The following is a 15951-nucleotide window of genomic DNA, read 5'->3' on the forward strand; positions in this document are numbered from 1 at the left end:
GCTAAAACAAAATTACTTTATTTTCTCTTCAGGTGACTCATGTGGCATTGATATAGATGAATGTATGCGGAGCCCATGCCAGCATGGTGGGATCTGTACCAACAGGCTAGGTGGTTATAGTTGTGCGTGCCCATCAGGATTCACTGGGCCAAACTGTGAGATGGACATTGATGACTGTGTCCCCAGTGAGTATCTATTTCAGATAACATGGGACGCTGATCCCATTGTGTATTTGTGCGTGTATGGATGTGCAATTTGTTTATTTATTTTTTCTAGTAGAATTCTCGATTCCTTATTCACTGTGTACTTTACATTCTCAGATCCTTGCCTCAATGGAGGTTCCTGTAATGATGGAATTAGTTCTTTCTCCTGTACCTGCCTTCATGGATTCACGGGCTCCCGATGCACTAATGAGATTAATGAGTGTTTAAGTAACCCATGTCGTAATGGGGCCACCTGCATGGACTATGTTAACAGCTATGTTTGTACCTGTGCTCCTGGATACACTGGGCCCATCTGTGAAACAAACATCCAAGACTGTACAGACAGGTAAGACTGAACTTTGCCTTCACCAACATATAGACTTGTTATATGCAAGCTAAAATATGGCCTCTTGTCTCTCAAAACTATCTTATAAAGCTCATTATTCAGAGAATCCGTACAGTCCTACCTCCTTCCCTTCAAGCAATATTAATTTTTTTGCTATGTTATTGTGTGGCCCAACATGATTGCTCCTTATATCCGTTTTTATTACATATTGTGAGCTGTATTAGAAAAGGGCTGTTCTGAGCCTTAAAATTAAATGTGGCAAGAAAACACAGCCTATTAAATGGTTTAAAGCACCTTTGTAGCTTTGCTTCTGCAGTTTAAATATTGAGCCAGTGCATCACTTTGGAAGGTCGTCGTACCTAACCAGCTTTCCTGTTCTTTCCAGTTCTTGTTTCAATGGCGGGACATGTGTGGATGGGATCAACACATACACATGCAAGTGTCGTTCTGGCTTTACTGGCTCTCACTGCCAGCATGAAGTAGATGAATGTGCATCGCGGCCATGCCAGAACGGCGCAGTGTGTGTGGATAGGGTGGAGTCTTACCGGTGCGTTTGCCCCTATGGATACACTGGAGCACAGTGCCAGGTGAGAATTAAAATGCATCAAATATTGTGTGTAGGTGTTGGTGGTTGTAGATTTTGTGTGCAAAATAAGAGATGCTGAGGAGTCAGGGCAGTGTAAAATATGAACTATAAATGGATATAATGCAGCAAAGTATGAGAGATGATGCAGAAAAGTTTGTAAATTTGTTTATGTATGAGAAATGTATCATATTAGTCCAGAAACTGTACTATGTTGTCAGATGGACATGGCACAGGGAGAAGGATGTGTTAGAGGTTGTGTACAGTGCAGAATTTGAATGTTTGTGTGTTGGGTGATAGGCTATAGAACAGTAGTATATGCGGGGTGATTACATGGATGTGGTATAGTATAATGCGTATGATCAGACATTTTCTGACCAGAATATTACTGTATATTGGTAAGCCATTCTAAATATCTTTACTTTTGACTCCATACTATAAAATAGAATCTTCTAGACCTGTGCAAGCTTTCACCATGCAAGAATGGAGGACGCTGTACCCAAGTGGGCCCTACTTTCCGATGTGAGTGTGATCAAGGATGGACTGGGAGTTACTGTGATGTTCCACGTGTGTCATGTGAGGTGGCAGCTGCCAGGAGAGGTGAGTAATGGAAGGTCAAATACCCCGAAGACTCTGCTTTTCTAAGTTAAATCTGAAATGTGGTCCTATTACTGGCTTTTATTCCCCAGGTGCACGTGGAGACCAACTTTGCCTGTCAGGAGGTACATGCATTAATACTGGCAGTTCTCACAAATGCTTCTGCAGAGGAGGCTACACAGGAAGCTACTGTGAGACTCCTATCAACCAGTGTGACCCAGATCCTTGTCGTAACGGAGGAGTATGCCACAGCTTTCTGGGAGGCTACACCTGCGAGGTAAGAGCTCTGTGGTTTGTGTGACTTGTGGAATTCAAAACCTATTCCATTGAAATGAGTGAAGTATATTCTTTACAGAGGAGCACCACTGGTGTTATTATGCATTCCTGTGCTCATATTACTGTTAAAAAAAAAAAGCATATTGTGTAAGCAATGACAAAACTTGATCATGCAATAAATATCTGAAACCCTTATCTATATGTACTACACACCCTTATCTACACCTAATTACTTTTTATTGTTTTCTTTAGTGCCCAGTAGGATATGATGGAAAGAATTGTGAATATGATATTGATGAATGTCAATCCCACCCCTGTCAGAATGGAGGTTCTTGCATTGACCTCATAGGTCGTTATATTTGCTCCTGCCCTCCAGGGACCCTGGGTAAGATTGTGCTCTCCAGCTTTGCAGCCATTTCACACTTTTACCTCCACCTGTCTTTGTCCCTAGAGTGACCTCATTTGCCCTCCTTAATACATTGCCTTCATTCTATTTTCCTGCTTAGTTTATTTTATAAATCCCCTCTAAAACAAACACAAAGTTGTGTATTCTTAAACTAGAGCAGTCACCATGGAAACAAACATCATTAGTCAGAACACTCCATTGGTGATCACTCCACCTTTACAACTTTGCACCACTTTTCAGAAAAATACACTTTGCTAAATGTCCCCCTTTTATGTTTGATTCTGATTATTTGCAACTATTTTTCAGGTGTCCTTTGTGAAATAAATGAGGATGACTGCTCCTCCTTCTCCAGCAGTGGGCCTCCCAAATGCTTGAATAATGGAACATGTGTTGACAAGGTGGGCGGCTACCGCTGCAACTGTCCCCCTGGTTACACAGGTGAAAGGTGTGAGGGAGATATCAATGAATGCCTTTCTGGACCCTGCCACCCACATAACACCCGAGACTGCGTGCAGCTGGCCAATGACTACCAGTGTATTTGTCGGAATGGTTATACAGGTGAGGAAGGGGGTTAAGTGTGTGTGTGTGGGGGTTAGTGGTGGTAGTGCAGGAGTTTATAAAGCCTTTATAGTAGCTGAAGTGGTTTAAAGGCCTGGGGATGAAGCCTCTGTGTGCAGATTGTGGCAGCTATGAAATTAGAGCTCCATACTTGTCATATAATCTATTTACTGCAATTTCTACATCTCTAAATACAGCAAATAAAATATATCAAAATAGTAACTTGCCTGGCAGAAATAAATTAACATATCCCTTGCAAGATTGCCTTCATATTTGCAGGGCTCAAAATTTCCACCTGCCCATTAGCTTTTGGCAAGTAAATCATTCAGCACTGGTGAGTTCACCATGGAACCTGCAGGTTTGCACAGAGTCATGTTTAGGTCTTCATTACTGAATACTGATATTTGAATATTTAGTTTTAACAGCTTTGTGTTAGGAACTATATTCACATTTTTTATAAATGGTTCTAATTTTTTACTTGTTTCTGGTCAGCTGGAGGTGTGTGTCTCATCCAGCCATGACCAGTCTGTCAAAAGAAGTCTGAGTTGGCTAGGTCTGCCGACACCAGACACAAGTTGCACAAAACTAGTATTGCCAGCCAGGAAGAGTATTCCAGTTGGCAGCCTTACAGACAGGAGATCTAGAGAGAGATGTACTACGGTGCTTACTGTGCTATTTGTAATTATTCTGTAATCCATCTTCGACTTGAGAGCCTGTGTCTTATATTTTCCCCTCCATCCCTTTTCTAGGCCGCCGCTGTCAGAGTGTGGTGAACACGTGTGAATCTCGCCCATGTCAAAATGGGGGAATCTGCCGTGTGACTGTTAACACACCCCTTGGATACACCTGTCATTGTCCCATGGTAACACTCTCTCATTTGTACATCCTTCTGCTTTGTGATTTTTATTTGATCCTTTCACAGAGAATTTTTGACAATGCAACATTAATGTTTCTCTCCCATGCAGGGTTATACCGGACCTTCATGTGAACGTTCACTCCTCTCCTGCCGTGACATCACCTGCCCCTCTAGTTCCACTTGTATTTCTTCCCCATTAGGTCCTCGCTGCATCTGTCCTCCTGGTATCAACTGTAACCAATCTCCCAATGCCACCTTCCCTCCCCAATTTGCACCATCGCCACCTCCCTTTCATTCACCTTGTTCCCATTCCCCTTGCCGTAATGGAGCAACATGCCTCCCATCATCACATTTCCCTTACTTCAGTTGCCAGTGTCCACCGAATCTGGCAGGACCACGTTGTGATTCAAGACTCTTTTTGCCAGCAACCACTACACCAACTCCACAATGTAATCCACCACAGTGTCGTGGAAAGGCAGGAGATGGTCATTGTGACAGGGAGTGCAATGTGGCTGCCTGTCAATGGGATGGCTGGGACTGTACCTTAAATGTGGACGATCCATGGAAACGATGCCATAATCCACAGTGTCGTGAGCTTTTCAACAATTCTCTGTGTGACAAGGATTGTCTCTCTGCCCAGTGTCTATATGATAACTTTGACTGTCGGGAGAGAGAAGTTTGCAAGTAAGTGACGACAGCAGAGGTTTAGAATAGAGGTAAAAAAACAATGTATGCAAGTCATTGTAATAAGGGACAGATTGAGTAGGCATTTAGATCTGGAACAAGGGACAGTCCATTAACACTGGTATTAATAAAATAACCTGGAACCAGTACTTAAAGTATGGCAACATTGATATAAAAGATATTGCTTGAGTGAGAAAGTATGCTTTCATTTTGCACAGATTAGACCCAAAAGTCAGTCAGAAGCTTAGCACTGAAAGCTTAGATTGTTTACAATTACTGTTCTTATTTATCCATCTCTTACTCCCTAGCCCTGTGTATGAGCAATATTGCGTGGATCACTATGGCGATGGTCGATGTGACCAGGGATGTAACTCAGGGGAATGTGGCTGGGATGGCCTTGATTGTGCTGGAGGTCCAGAAGGAGAAGTCCTGGCAAGTGGAGTGTTGGTAGTTGTGGTTTTGCTTCCCCCTGAGGAGCTGTTAAAACAGAGCACTGCTTTCCTACAGAGACTTAGCGCCATCCTACGCACAGCTTTGCGCTTCCGCAAGGACAGTGAGGGGAAATATATGATTTACCCCTATCGGAAGGATCAAGCCGCAAAGATACGAGCAAAAAGGGAACTTGATGACGATGTAATCGGGTGAGGATTCCTGAAGTTCTAAATTAGATTTTCTATGTAACAGTCTTGGTGTATTGTTTTTAAAAAGGCCTTTAAGTAACATTTCCTCTTCCTCTAACAGATCCAGTGTATCCCTGGAAATTGATAACCGACTATGTGTGAAGGAGATAGGAGGATGTTTTCCAGATGCAGAGAGCGCTGCAGATTACATTGCTGCCTTGAATGGACTAGAAAGACTGAACTTCCCTTATCCACTGACATCTGTGCGTGGTGAGTCATTGGACATAAATTCACTCTACATGTTAAGTATAGGGAGAAAGTGCCCTATGAGAGCATGCTCACTTGTGCCCACTCTATTAATGCTATCTGGATCCTATCCATCATATGTTGAAAAGATGTATGTAATATACTGATATGGAACATAGAAGAATTCTTGCTTGAGATTTAACAAATATTGAAATCTTTCTAGGTGAAAAATTGGAAGTAAATCCCCCAAAACCACTTGACCTCCTACCTCTAATTGGGGTAGCTGGTCTTCTGGTCCTAGTCGTGGTGGTTCTGGGGGTCCTGGTATCTCGCAGGAAGAGAGCTCACAGTACGTTGTGGTTCCCAGAAGGCTTTATACTGAAGAAGGAAAGAGACCGCAGAGAGCCTGTTGGACAGGATTCTGTGGGTGTTGGTCTAAAGTAAGGATCATTCCAAAAGCTCTTGTGTATTCTAGATGTGGGTGTTAAAATGAATGTGTATAAATAGTCCCTTGAGATACCTATTTGTCTTAAAAATGAAACTAAACGTCTCAATAAACATGGCCCTTAAGAAATCAGCTGACACTTATGTATGTAGTGGGTTGGCATACAAGCTTATGAACCTCTCTAATCTTAGTCTTCACAGGTAAAAGTATTAGACCTATGCGAAAATTCATTTGAGCGGTTTGTCTGAATCAAAATCCTTTTTGATCCATACCTGATTGAGACAATTTGTCTGGGATTTACCTGTGGAATCTTATTCAAATACTAAGACTCTACCAGTAAATCCCAGACAAATCAATTAGTTCGGGTATGGATTAAAAGGATTTTGATTTGCACAAGTAAAATCTTTAGTAACCCAACCATCAATATCTTACTAACTCCTGCTCTGATCCTTGTACTAAAATTGCTACGCCCCTTTTCCCAAAACACTTTCACCTGTTTCCAAAACAGATGTATTTTTTTTTTTCTTCTAATCTATCCATCTTAAATTCACCAGGAACATGGCTAAAGCAGAACGTCTCATGGAAGACCCGTCTGAAGACTGGACAGCGACTGAATGTCCAGAAGCTAAGAGATTAAAGGTACAAGTCCCAAGTATATGTATATATTGTGTGTATGTGTGTGTGTATATGTATGTGTGTGTGTGTGTATATATATATATATATATATATATACGCACGCACGCATATATATATCCAATAATTCAGTGATTTCAGTTTTTTTTTTTTTTTTTTTTTTAAAGATTGCCCATAAATCTTCATTTTATTTTACTGGTTCACCTGATATTGGGAAATACCAGTGCTGTTGGTTCATGGATTTCCAGGGCAGTAATAAGTAGAATTGTTGCCCGGAATAAAAGCTGTGCTTTTGTTTAATTTTTTTTTGCTTTGCTGTAAAACCTAAGCATAAGAGAGAATTTAAAAAAAAACTGGCTAACTTTAGTTAATATGGGTGTAGATATACATTGATACTTTACTGCTGCAAACGCCATGTGAATGGCTCTCTGTCTTGGGTATACTACTTGATACCAAAGAGGTCACAAACAAGACTAAAATCCCAGATTTTAGATTATATTGTTAGTTACCCACTTTCAGTTTGATTAATTTGCACTATTTTACAAAGTGCCTGTCCTAGTAAATGGTGGTATTCTTCAAAAAACAAAGTGGTATTTATCTGCTCCGTTATAAAAAGGAAAATAGCCAATTTACTCCTATTGAGAATTGTATTCTTCATTCCCAAAAATTGCTTAATAAAATCATGCCAGGAGAGCTTTGTTGGCAATGGTTGTAACCAGCCGTTCCTTCCATGCCTGAAGTTCCACACATAACAGCTGACAACTATATAATAGATAAACTTACTAATAACTATGCTTATACATAATTCAATGAAATCCTTTTCTAAAGTTTGGCCACCTTGGAAGGAGCTTGCTATTTCAGTCTTACATGTCTATTACTAAATTGTTTCTGACCTCACAGCGTGTGGGTTGTGTTCTTCTTCTGGCCAAACTAACAGGTTGTTCAGTGCTTTCCTCGTGGCAAGTATTGCCTGCCTGTTTACTTTGTCTTGTGCTTCTTTTTTCAGCTTATGTAGGTTTATTGTATTTTGATGTTTTTATCTGTATACTGTGACTAGTCTAGAGATTTTATAGATTAAAAAAAAAAGTTTGGCATGTATTTTATTTTTAATTTTTTTCTAAACAGACAGAGGAGCTTTCCCCATGCCGACAGGATCCTGTAGACCCCCGCCCTTGGACTCAACACCACTTGGCAGCTGCTGACATCAGACTACCCCCAGCAACTGCCCTCACTCCTCCACAGGGTGATTATGAGAGCGATGGGATGGATGTTAACGTAAGAGGGCCTGGTGAGTGGAGAATACCTAAGCTTCATTTTGAATGCTATTTGATGCATGCTGCTTTACTTGTGGCCCCCCTGCATTGTTGTAGTGTATATTTCTGAGACCGCTGTGGATAAAGAAGCTGTAGTCCTAAACCTTATATTACACTAAATCTATACATTTTTTAAGTCTGGCCAGTGAGGTTAATGGACAAGCAAACATTGGTGACCAGAATTGCTTCACTTTTACATTTAAAATTAAATAATATTGCCATTTTCCGCCACCTCTTTCAAACGCAGGCTGAAATTTGTTTCCCCTGCTGCACAGGAGTTGATATGGCTCTAGGCACATTTCAGAGCTTCTATGCCGGCTGTATAGGCTTCCCTCAGTGTGCTGTACAGTACAGATACTCTATGGAAGGGCATTATAACTTATTGCTGCTATTTGTTGAAATCTGCAACCACAAAAAATATTTGGATCCTCTACAAATCCCTATAAGAATATTTGACCATTTTTATGTATCTCTTTTGTCAATTGTATGTGGCAAAATTGTATTTTTGCTTACATGGTAACAGTTCAGACCCTGATTCAAACATTACAAGATAAGGGGTATTAACCCACCAATACACACACACAACTTTTGTCAATGCTTGACAAAATTAGTTTTCTTTAGATTTCTGTAGCTGTATCCCTGAAAAGCAATACATAAGTTTGATTTTCATAGTTATCCCAAATTTCAAATGAGAATTTGTTTTCCTACTGAATAGGTTTAAAGGATAAAACCGATCTGTTATGTCACTTGCCATAAGTTTTGCTTTCATGAAGATGTTTATTTAATCACTGTCTCCTTTTAGTGTAGTTAAAAGCAAGAAATAGGAGCTGTTTCTCTTTAAAGACCAAGTTTAATTTTGAGGAATTGATTTCTGGATGCTAGTGGGAAATGTGTGACCTTCAATCCTTTTCCTTGTGCATTGTAGATGGATTCACTCCACTCATGCTTGCCTCCTTTTTGGGAGGTGGTCTTGAGCCGGAGTCCCAAGACGATGAGGAGGAGGGAGAAGTTTCTGCAATTTCAGACTTGATTTGCCAAGGTGCATCACTTGGTGCACAGACTGACCGCACAGGTGAGACCGCACTGCACCTTGCTGCTCGTTATGCCCGGGCTGATGCCGCTAAGAGACTGCTGGATGCCGGTGCAGACCCCAATGCACAGGATCACACAGGCCGTACCCCACTACATGCTGCTGTGGCTTCAGATGCACAAGGAGTATTCCAGGTAAGTTCAAAACTTAGCTAGTTTTTAATGTGTTCTTGGACTAAATGTCCCTTAATTCTGACTGATAAAGTAATCTGGAAAAGTCACAGCTAGACCGAGGTTTGATTTCTGTGATAGAATTGTACTTCTATCAACTCCATTCAGCTAGAATTAAAGGGATTGTCTAGGTAAATATGTAAGGTAAAAAAAAATACATTATTTTTGAAATGTATAATTAATGCATTAAAGGACACTCTGGGCATTGGAAGGAGGTAATGGTACAAGGAGGTCACCAAGTGCCTGACCTCCAGGAGTTTAACCCCAAAGTGTTAAATCCAATGCCTGATCACTATGCCCAGCTATTTCTGTAGATACACTGACAGTGTCAGCTGACACTCTCAGCCTATCAATAGTTCCCCATTCATAAAATGACTTCAGAAATATATACATATTTTTGTCCAAGTCGTTTGAGTGGGAACTACTGATAGGCTGACACTCTGTCTCTGTGGTTCCAGTCCAAGGCTTTCTAATTCAAGCCTCAGACTGAGGCGTACATAGCTGGGCAGAGCGATTTGGGCACCGAATTAAACACCTGAAGTAAGCTGGCGACTGGGAACCACCTTGCACCAGAACAACATCACTCTGATGAATTTGTAATGATGTCCACAGTGTTCCCTTAAAAATAATGCCAAATTATAAAAACAATTTGCTTATCTTTAAAATGTCTCTCTCAATCTACTGCATAGGGAGTCTAGACCCACTGTTTAGTGCATAGGGCTGTGCTATTGGCAGATCCATGGATCTCAAATTTATAGTACTCGTTTATCACCAGGAAGTGAAGCTTCTCTGTTGTGCATGCTATGGGCAGATCCTGCATGTATTGTATGGATAAAATTTATTAATACAGGGCAACATTGAACAAAGTGTTCTAACTGCCTGCTTGACCGCTTTGGTTGGGTGTCCTATAGATGAAACTCAAATAACTGCTGCTCTAAGCCACTCTCTTAAATTAATGGAATTATAAGAACTATGACCTGTGCTGTAATGCAAATTGCTTATAGTGCTTAGATTCACCTTTTAATGTCAGTTGTAATGTAATAAATAAGAGAAATAAGTCAGTACATGTGGCTAGCAATCCATTTATGAAGGGACATAAAACGTCACCAACAAGAATACATATGCTTCCTCTCTGCAGATTCTGATCAGAAACCGGTCCACAGATCTTGATGCTCGTATGGGTGATGGTTCCACAGCTTTGATATTAGCTGCCCGATTGGCTGTGGAAGGAATGGTAGAGGAGCTGGTAGCCTGCCATGCTGATGTCAACTCTGTAGATGAACTTGGTGAGTTCCTAAACTGAGATACAGAATAATGTGTTTGGGGTAGGGTGGCAAAGTGACTTTCAAAACTTTGAAGGCATTCAGAGGTTTAAAATTCTGATGACAAACATTCTGCTGAAAAGTCTTAATTTACATATCTGAATTTAGAATTATAATTTTATTTGACTATTAAGGAAAGAGTTATTTGCCTAATGTTTTGTATAATGCATTTTCTTTGTGTCTCTGGATAATCTTCAGTAAGTCTCAAGGTATATTCTATGGGCTTGAGTTACTATGTTCCTAAGATATTAATGTGGCCTTCTCCTCCATCAGAATAAAACTTGCTAACCTGCCATCTGACATGGCTATTTTTCATTTGCTTTTTTAATTCTTTTTTTTTTTTAATTCTCTAAAGGTAAATCTGCTTTGCACTGGGCTGCTGCTGTCAATAACATAGAGGCCACACTGGCTCTGCTGAAGAATGGTGCAAATAAAGACATGCAGGACAGCAAGGTGAGTGCAGGCAGTGGTGTTTACCCAGTGTTTTGTGATCTTTAACCAACAAGAGGACACACAGGTGGTTATGCAAAAAGCACAAATTTAGAGTTAAGTTCTACAAGTGGATAAATTGCTCCACTTAAAGCCTTCTGTCCCAGAATTTCATATTTTTTACAAAACTGCCAAAAGGGTCTTCATGAAAGAAAGAATACTGCAGCTGCCGGATTTGATACTGTGCTTTCAACTCACAAACTTTGTTCATCCTTTCCTTGAAAATGCAGAGTGTCCTGCAGATTAAAGTGGCTTAAGATATTCACAGACCCAGATTCTGCTGTTGCATGTTCTGTTTAAAAAAAAAAAAATGCATTTTAAATTTTCATCCACTTTCCACAAACTCAAAAGGAGAATAAGCCTTTAGATTTTGAGTTATGCAGGCTAGTGGTTAGTCGCTTAACACCCGGAGTAGTTTACCGTAGCCTTTTATGGCCCAAGATTCCTGCTCACAATTAATTTTTGTTGGTGTTCTGTGATTCTCTTGGGAGGAGGAACTGTTAGATTTTTAATTATACATGAAGTTGTACTGTAGCTTGTGGGTTTCAATAACTAGGGTGAAGTAGAAGTATAATAAGCGTCAAAAATTGGTGTTGACTATTGTACTTAATTATGTATACATTTTAATACAATATATAAAAATAAATGAATCCATGGTATAATCTACATCAATTTTAAATATGCAAGCAATTTTCTTCGGAAGTAATCATTCAGATGTAAACTGCTGCAATAATCTGTTTTAAAAAAAAAAAAAATAATAATAATTTTAATTTTATATATTTTTTTTAAATGTGCCACAATTCAAGTGCTAGTCAATGGTAAACAAGTTACAGACTAGAATAATTAATGGTGACTCAGACATACATAAGCAATAAAAATAAACCTTTTTTAAAGGACATTTGAAAAACATTTGAAATTAAATCCTTGGCACTGGATTACCTTTTAGGGGTTAAATCATAAATAAACTGTTTAACACAAAAGTCTTAAATCCAGCACTGTTTAGCTCTGCCCACTTCTCGGAGATTCAAACAAAAAGCCTTCGACAGGGGCTCTGCTGATTGGCTGAGAGCATCCGCTGATGCTCTAATCCAATCAGTAGGTCTCAGATAACAAAATAGCTTGTGAAATGTATCATCAGTGACCCTGTCTGAGGCTTCCTCTCTGTACAAGCAGAAGGACATGGCAGAGCTTAACCCCTTAAGGACACGTGACATGCCATGATTCCCTTTTATTCCAGAAGTTTGTCCTTAAGGGGTTATTAAACTGCCTTGATTTCAAGACTTTGTGGTTAAACCATTCGCAAACAGTATAGCCCTTAAGGCAAGCAGGTGTCGGGGACCTCCTAACATGTTGTTGATGTTATGGTTCCAAGAGTGTTTTTTATTCCTACCGAACACAGGCCTTTGAGTGTGTATAACAGATTGCATTTAGAGATTATAATTTTTAATTTGTGTGCTTATAAATTTTGACATATATGCATTCTTCTACATGCTACAGGAGGAAACACCATTATTTTTGGCTGCTCGTGAAGGAAGTTATGAAGCCGCTAAAGTTCTCCTTGATCACTATGCAAATCGGGAAATCACAGATCATATGGATCGTCTCCCACGAGACATAGCACAAGAGAGACTACACCACGATATTGTTCAGCTCTTGGAAGAACATAACACAGTTAGGGGTTCCCAAGGGCCTCTTGGGGGACACACCATGTCACCACTTCTTTGCCCTCCAAATGGATACATGGGAAACATCAAGCAGACCCCCCAAGGCAAGAAAAGTCGCAGGGCAGGAGCTAAAACTGGTGGAGCTAGTCTAACCCGGGGAGATGCTAAGGATGCAAAAAATAGAAACAAGAAGCTGTCACTCGACTGTCCCCCTGGAAATGGGGGTTTGATGGAGAGCTCAGTTACCCTATCACCTGTTGACTCCCTGGATTCACCACGTGCTTATAGTGCCAACCCTGGTTCCCCAGCTATGTCTGCCCCTGGCACATTTCACCTTGGCTCCCTATCTGTGCCCTCCACCCCACTTGTGAATGGGCTTATGGAGGGGCCCTTTGCCGTTTCCCTGGCACATCTTAATGATATTGGGGAGTCCCAAGGCAACACAGTTTTGGCACTTCAAGGAAGAGTTCCACTGCAGCGGGCACCAAGCTGTGTGGTGAATGGGTTGAGTCTTGGTATGGTGAATCCAAATCTGCCGTTTGCCTGGCAAAACCAGCTAGCATCGTCACATTCACAACGCAATATAATGGCAGGAGCTCCAGTTGGGTCTGTTCCCAACTTGCACCAGCTTCATGCCCAACAAGTGCTAATGTTGCACAACCAGATGGCTATGCAGAGCCCTGTGAAGATGTCTATGGAGCAGCAGTGCCAGATGGGTTCTGCAGCCACCAATGCTGCTCATATGCGGCAACAGAGCATGCCACATGTGACCGAGCGATCTGCTCAGTCTCTGGCCCCTGCTGAAGGCAACTACTTTAAGCAGCAAGTTGTAACAAGTGAAGGCACCATCCAGACCTCTCCTGCTGTTCCTGCACCTCCACAACAAACCTTCGCTCCCTCTCAAGAGGACACCCCTAAACACTACTTGCATGTTCCAAATGAACATCCTTACCTTACCCCCTCTCCAGAATCCCCAGAGCAGTGGTCCAGCCCATCCCCTCGCTCTGTGTCGGAGTGGTCAGATGCCACCCCTAGTCCTGTTGTTGTGGGGGGTGCACATGGGCAATCAAACCATATGCCTGAGCAGTCCAGCAATATGCAAGTCTTTGCCTAAGCTGCTTATCCTTTCTTTTCCTTTTTCTAATACACTCAACCCAATTATTTTATTTTTCTTCTAATCCGATCAACACGGTTTTCTTGCTTGTTACTAAACATCCCTACTCTTCTTTGTCCCCCACCCCCCCCTTTTCCTGTATCTTCACTTCTCCCTAGTGTATTAGGGTTCCTAACCAGAACTTTTAAACCTGACCTTAGAACTCTAAAAATGAAGTCTCAACAGAGTATATAAGAATGTGTTTTTTTTATGACGGGACCATGAAGAAAACCTTTATCTACATCTGGACCATTTTTAACACTTTCCAAGGACCATCTTCTTTAATGATAGAATGATAGCTTGCCATGTTTCATTACAAAAAGAAGAAACTTTTTTTTTATTTTATTTTTTTTTAACCACAAATATTGTATTATATACAAACAAATGATGATAAATGTTGCATTTGAAGGGGGTGGATATCCACCACCTTAAGCTAATGTCACTGCCCTGTGCTGCTCCAATAGTGGAATGGACTTAAGATGTATTTTTATATATATATGGATAAAGACTTGTGCCTCTGTTTTTATTTTATTTTTTATTTTTAATTCCACCCCCCCTTGTTCTTTGCAACAAAACTTAAATATCTGTGTCAGAGTCGGTACGAAATTTAGAATTTAAATGTCACATTGTAGGAAATTAATGTAAAGGTTCCGCCGCATTTTTGAAGGCTCATCAATTACATTTTAAATGGCAGATTCCTGTAGAGCGTATTTGTTTTCAACAGTGTTGTGTTTGTTTTTTTTGTTTGTTTTTTGTTGTTTTTTTTTGGGGGGGGGGGGGGGGGGGTTGGGTTTTTTAAATGCATTCCATAGTGCAATATTGCACATTATGTTTACTTAAAAGTGACAAACGTTTAAGACGAGTGTCAAGCGCTGGTCTCTCCAGATATTAGGATTGCAACTCCCATAATACAGCACTGTGGGACTTGTTATCCAATAACAGCAGGGGGTGGGGTTGCCAGTCTGATAAAAAAAGGCTTTTAAATGTTTAAGTATTTTGCTTTCTCTGCCAAGGTCTCTACAACTAGGGCCCTGAAAGTGCATTCTTCCATATATAGTCATGCAAAACTCGAGGATCCTTGTTTGTTTCGGCAAGATTAAAATGGATATTACACACAAATGAATCAGATAATGTCTCTGTCATCAGACACACATGTTTTTGTTTTAGCAACTCATGTCTACTTGTTACACTCCCAAATATATAATATGATTCTCATTTGGAACTCTGTGTAACTCTGCATAACCAAACTATGGATGTATATGGATGACTATTCTCTAATGAAAACACTACATAATAAATTGGAGCGTCTGGTTTACATAGACCTATTTTACGAACAATGGGAGAGAATACACAATATATATATTTCCCCTTTTATTTAAGATATTTTTTTTTATTTTATTATTTTTAATTGACAATTTCCTCCCTAAATCCTTGTGATACAATGGATATGCCTAATTTCTTTTATCCTTTTATTTTAATGCCATTGTAATAAACAGAAAAGGGTTGGAGGAAAATAATTTTGGCCTTCTGTTTGGTTAAATTTAACAGTAATTGCAATTTTCATGGTGAAAGTTGAAGATAATATACAAAACTCCGTGGTTAAAGGAGAAGACCTTTTTGGTGTTACCAATCTTGTAATACTTAAATTGTATTATTTAGGCTGTAGCCATATAAATATATATATATATATATTTAAATATATATTTTTGTGTACTGGGTATACATATAATTTTCCTTTTTTTTTTTTTTTCCTTTTTTTTTCCTTTTATTATTTTTTTTCTTCTTTACTATTAAAGAGGACACAAAATAAATTTTTTTTTTTTTTTTTTTTTTTTTTTGCTGAGCCAAGGACGGGGGATTTTGCTATTACATAATACATTTTTACATTTATTTATACTGTGGTATAAATACATATATAAGCATAGCTACATCATGATTTGTGTGTAATTATAACACTGCCTTACAAACATGTACAGTGTTATTTTCTTGTAACTTATTCCGCCTAACTGCCTGCACCGTTGAACAATTTTAGTGTTTGGGTAAATAATCAATCTAGGGCCTTAATTTCAGTGTATTGATATTGTGTAAGAGGATTATAAATGATGTAATAGAGTATGTGACCACTAGATGTCACTTTCCATGCATATTTTGTATTGAGTATTTCTAAGGCACCCTTTCGACCCGAGCATTTGTTCTGTTCAAGTAAAAGGTTCATTAAACCTATGCCACCATTATGCATCTCGGTGGGCTGTAATACCTATTGTATGAAATAGCATCATAAGGGAAGTTCAAATATC

At 39.8% G+C, this 15951-nt stretch overlaps 1 protein-coding gene across 2 annotated transcripts in view; it reads left to right on the forward strand.

The window, feature by feature from the left end:
* The window catches only part of NOTCH3 (notch receptor 3), an 82568-nt gene extending 68192 nt beyond the window's left edge, over positions 1-14376 (forward strand). For both annotated transcript variants that reach the window (XM_063448386.1, XM_063448387.1), the window contains 18 exons: positions 33-185; positions 321-549; positions 935-1136; positions 1579-1732; positions 1822-2006; positions 2258-2390; positions 2718-2969; positions 3719-3831; positions 3935-4509; positions 4818-5150; positions 5251-5399; positions 5599-5815; positions 6375-6459; positions 7579-7741; positions 8692-8990; positions 10165-10312; positions 10704-10801; positions 12335-14376. In XM_063448386.1, coding sequence (XP_063304456.1) covers positions 33-185; positions 321-549; positions 935-1136; positions 1579-1732; positions 1822-2006; positions 2258-2390; positions 2718-2969; positions 3719-3831; positions 3935-4509; positions 4818-5150; positions 5251-5399; positions 5599-5815; positions 6375-6459; positions 7579-7741; positions 8692-8990; positions 10165-10312; positions 10704-10801; positions 12335-13615 — 4769 coding nt within the window. In that variant the 3' untranslated portion in view covers positions 13616-14376. The remainder of the gene's footprint in view (positions 1-32; positions 186-320; positions 550-934; positions 1137-1578; positions 1733-1821; positions 2007-2257; positions 2391-2717; positions 2970-3718; positions 3832-3934; positions 4510-4817; positions 5151-5250; positions 5400-5598; positions 5816-6374; positions 6460-7578; positions 7742-8691; positions 8991-10164; positions 10313-10703; positions 10802-12334) is intronic.
* The last annotated feature ends 1575 nt before the right edge of the window (positions 14377-15951 follow it).

The sequence above is a fragment of the Pelobates fuscus genome, chromosome 3 (assembly GCF_036172605.1).
Source record: "Pelobates fuscus isolate aPelFus1 chromosome 3, aPelFus1.pri, whole genome shotgun sequence".
In the NCBI taxonomy this organism is placed as follows: Eukaryota; Metazoa; Chordata; class Amphibia; order Anura; family Pelobatidae; genus Pelobates; species Pelobates fuscus.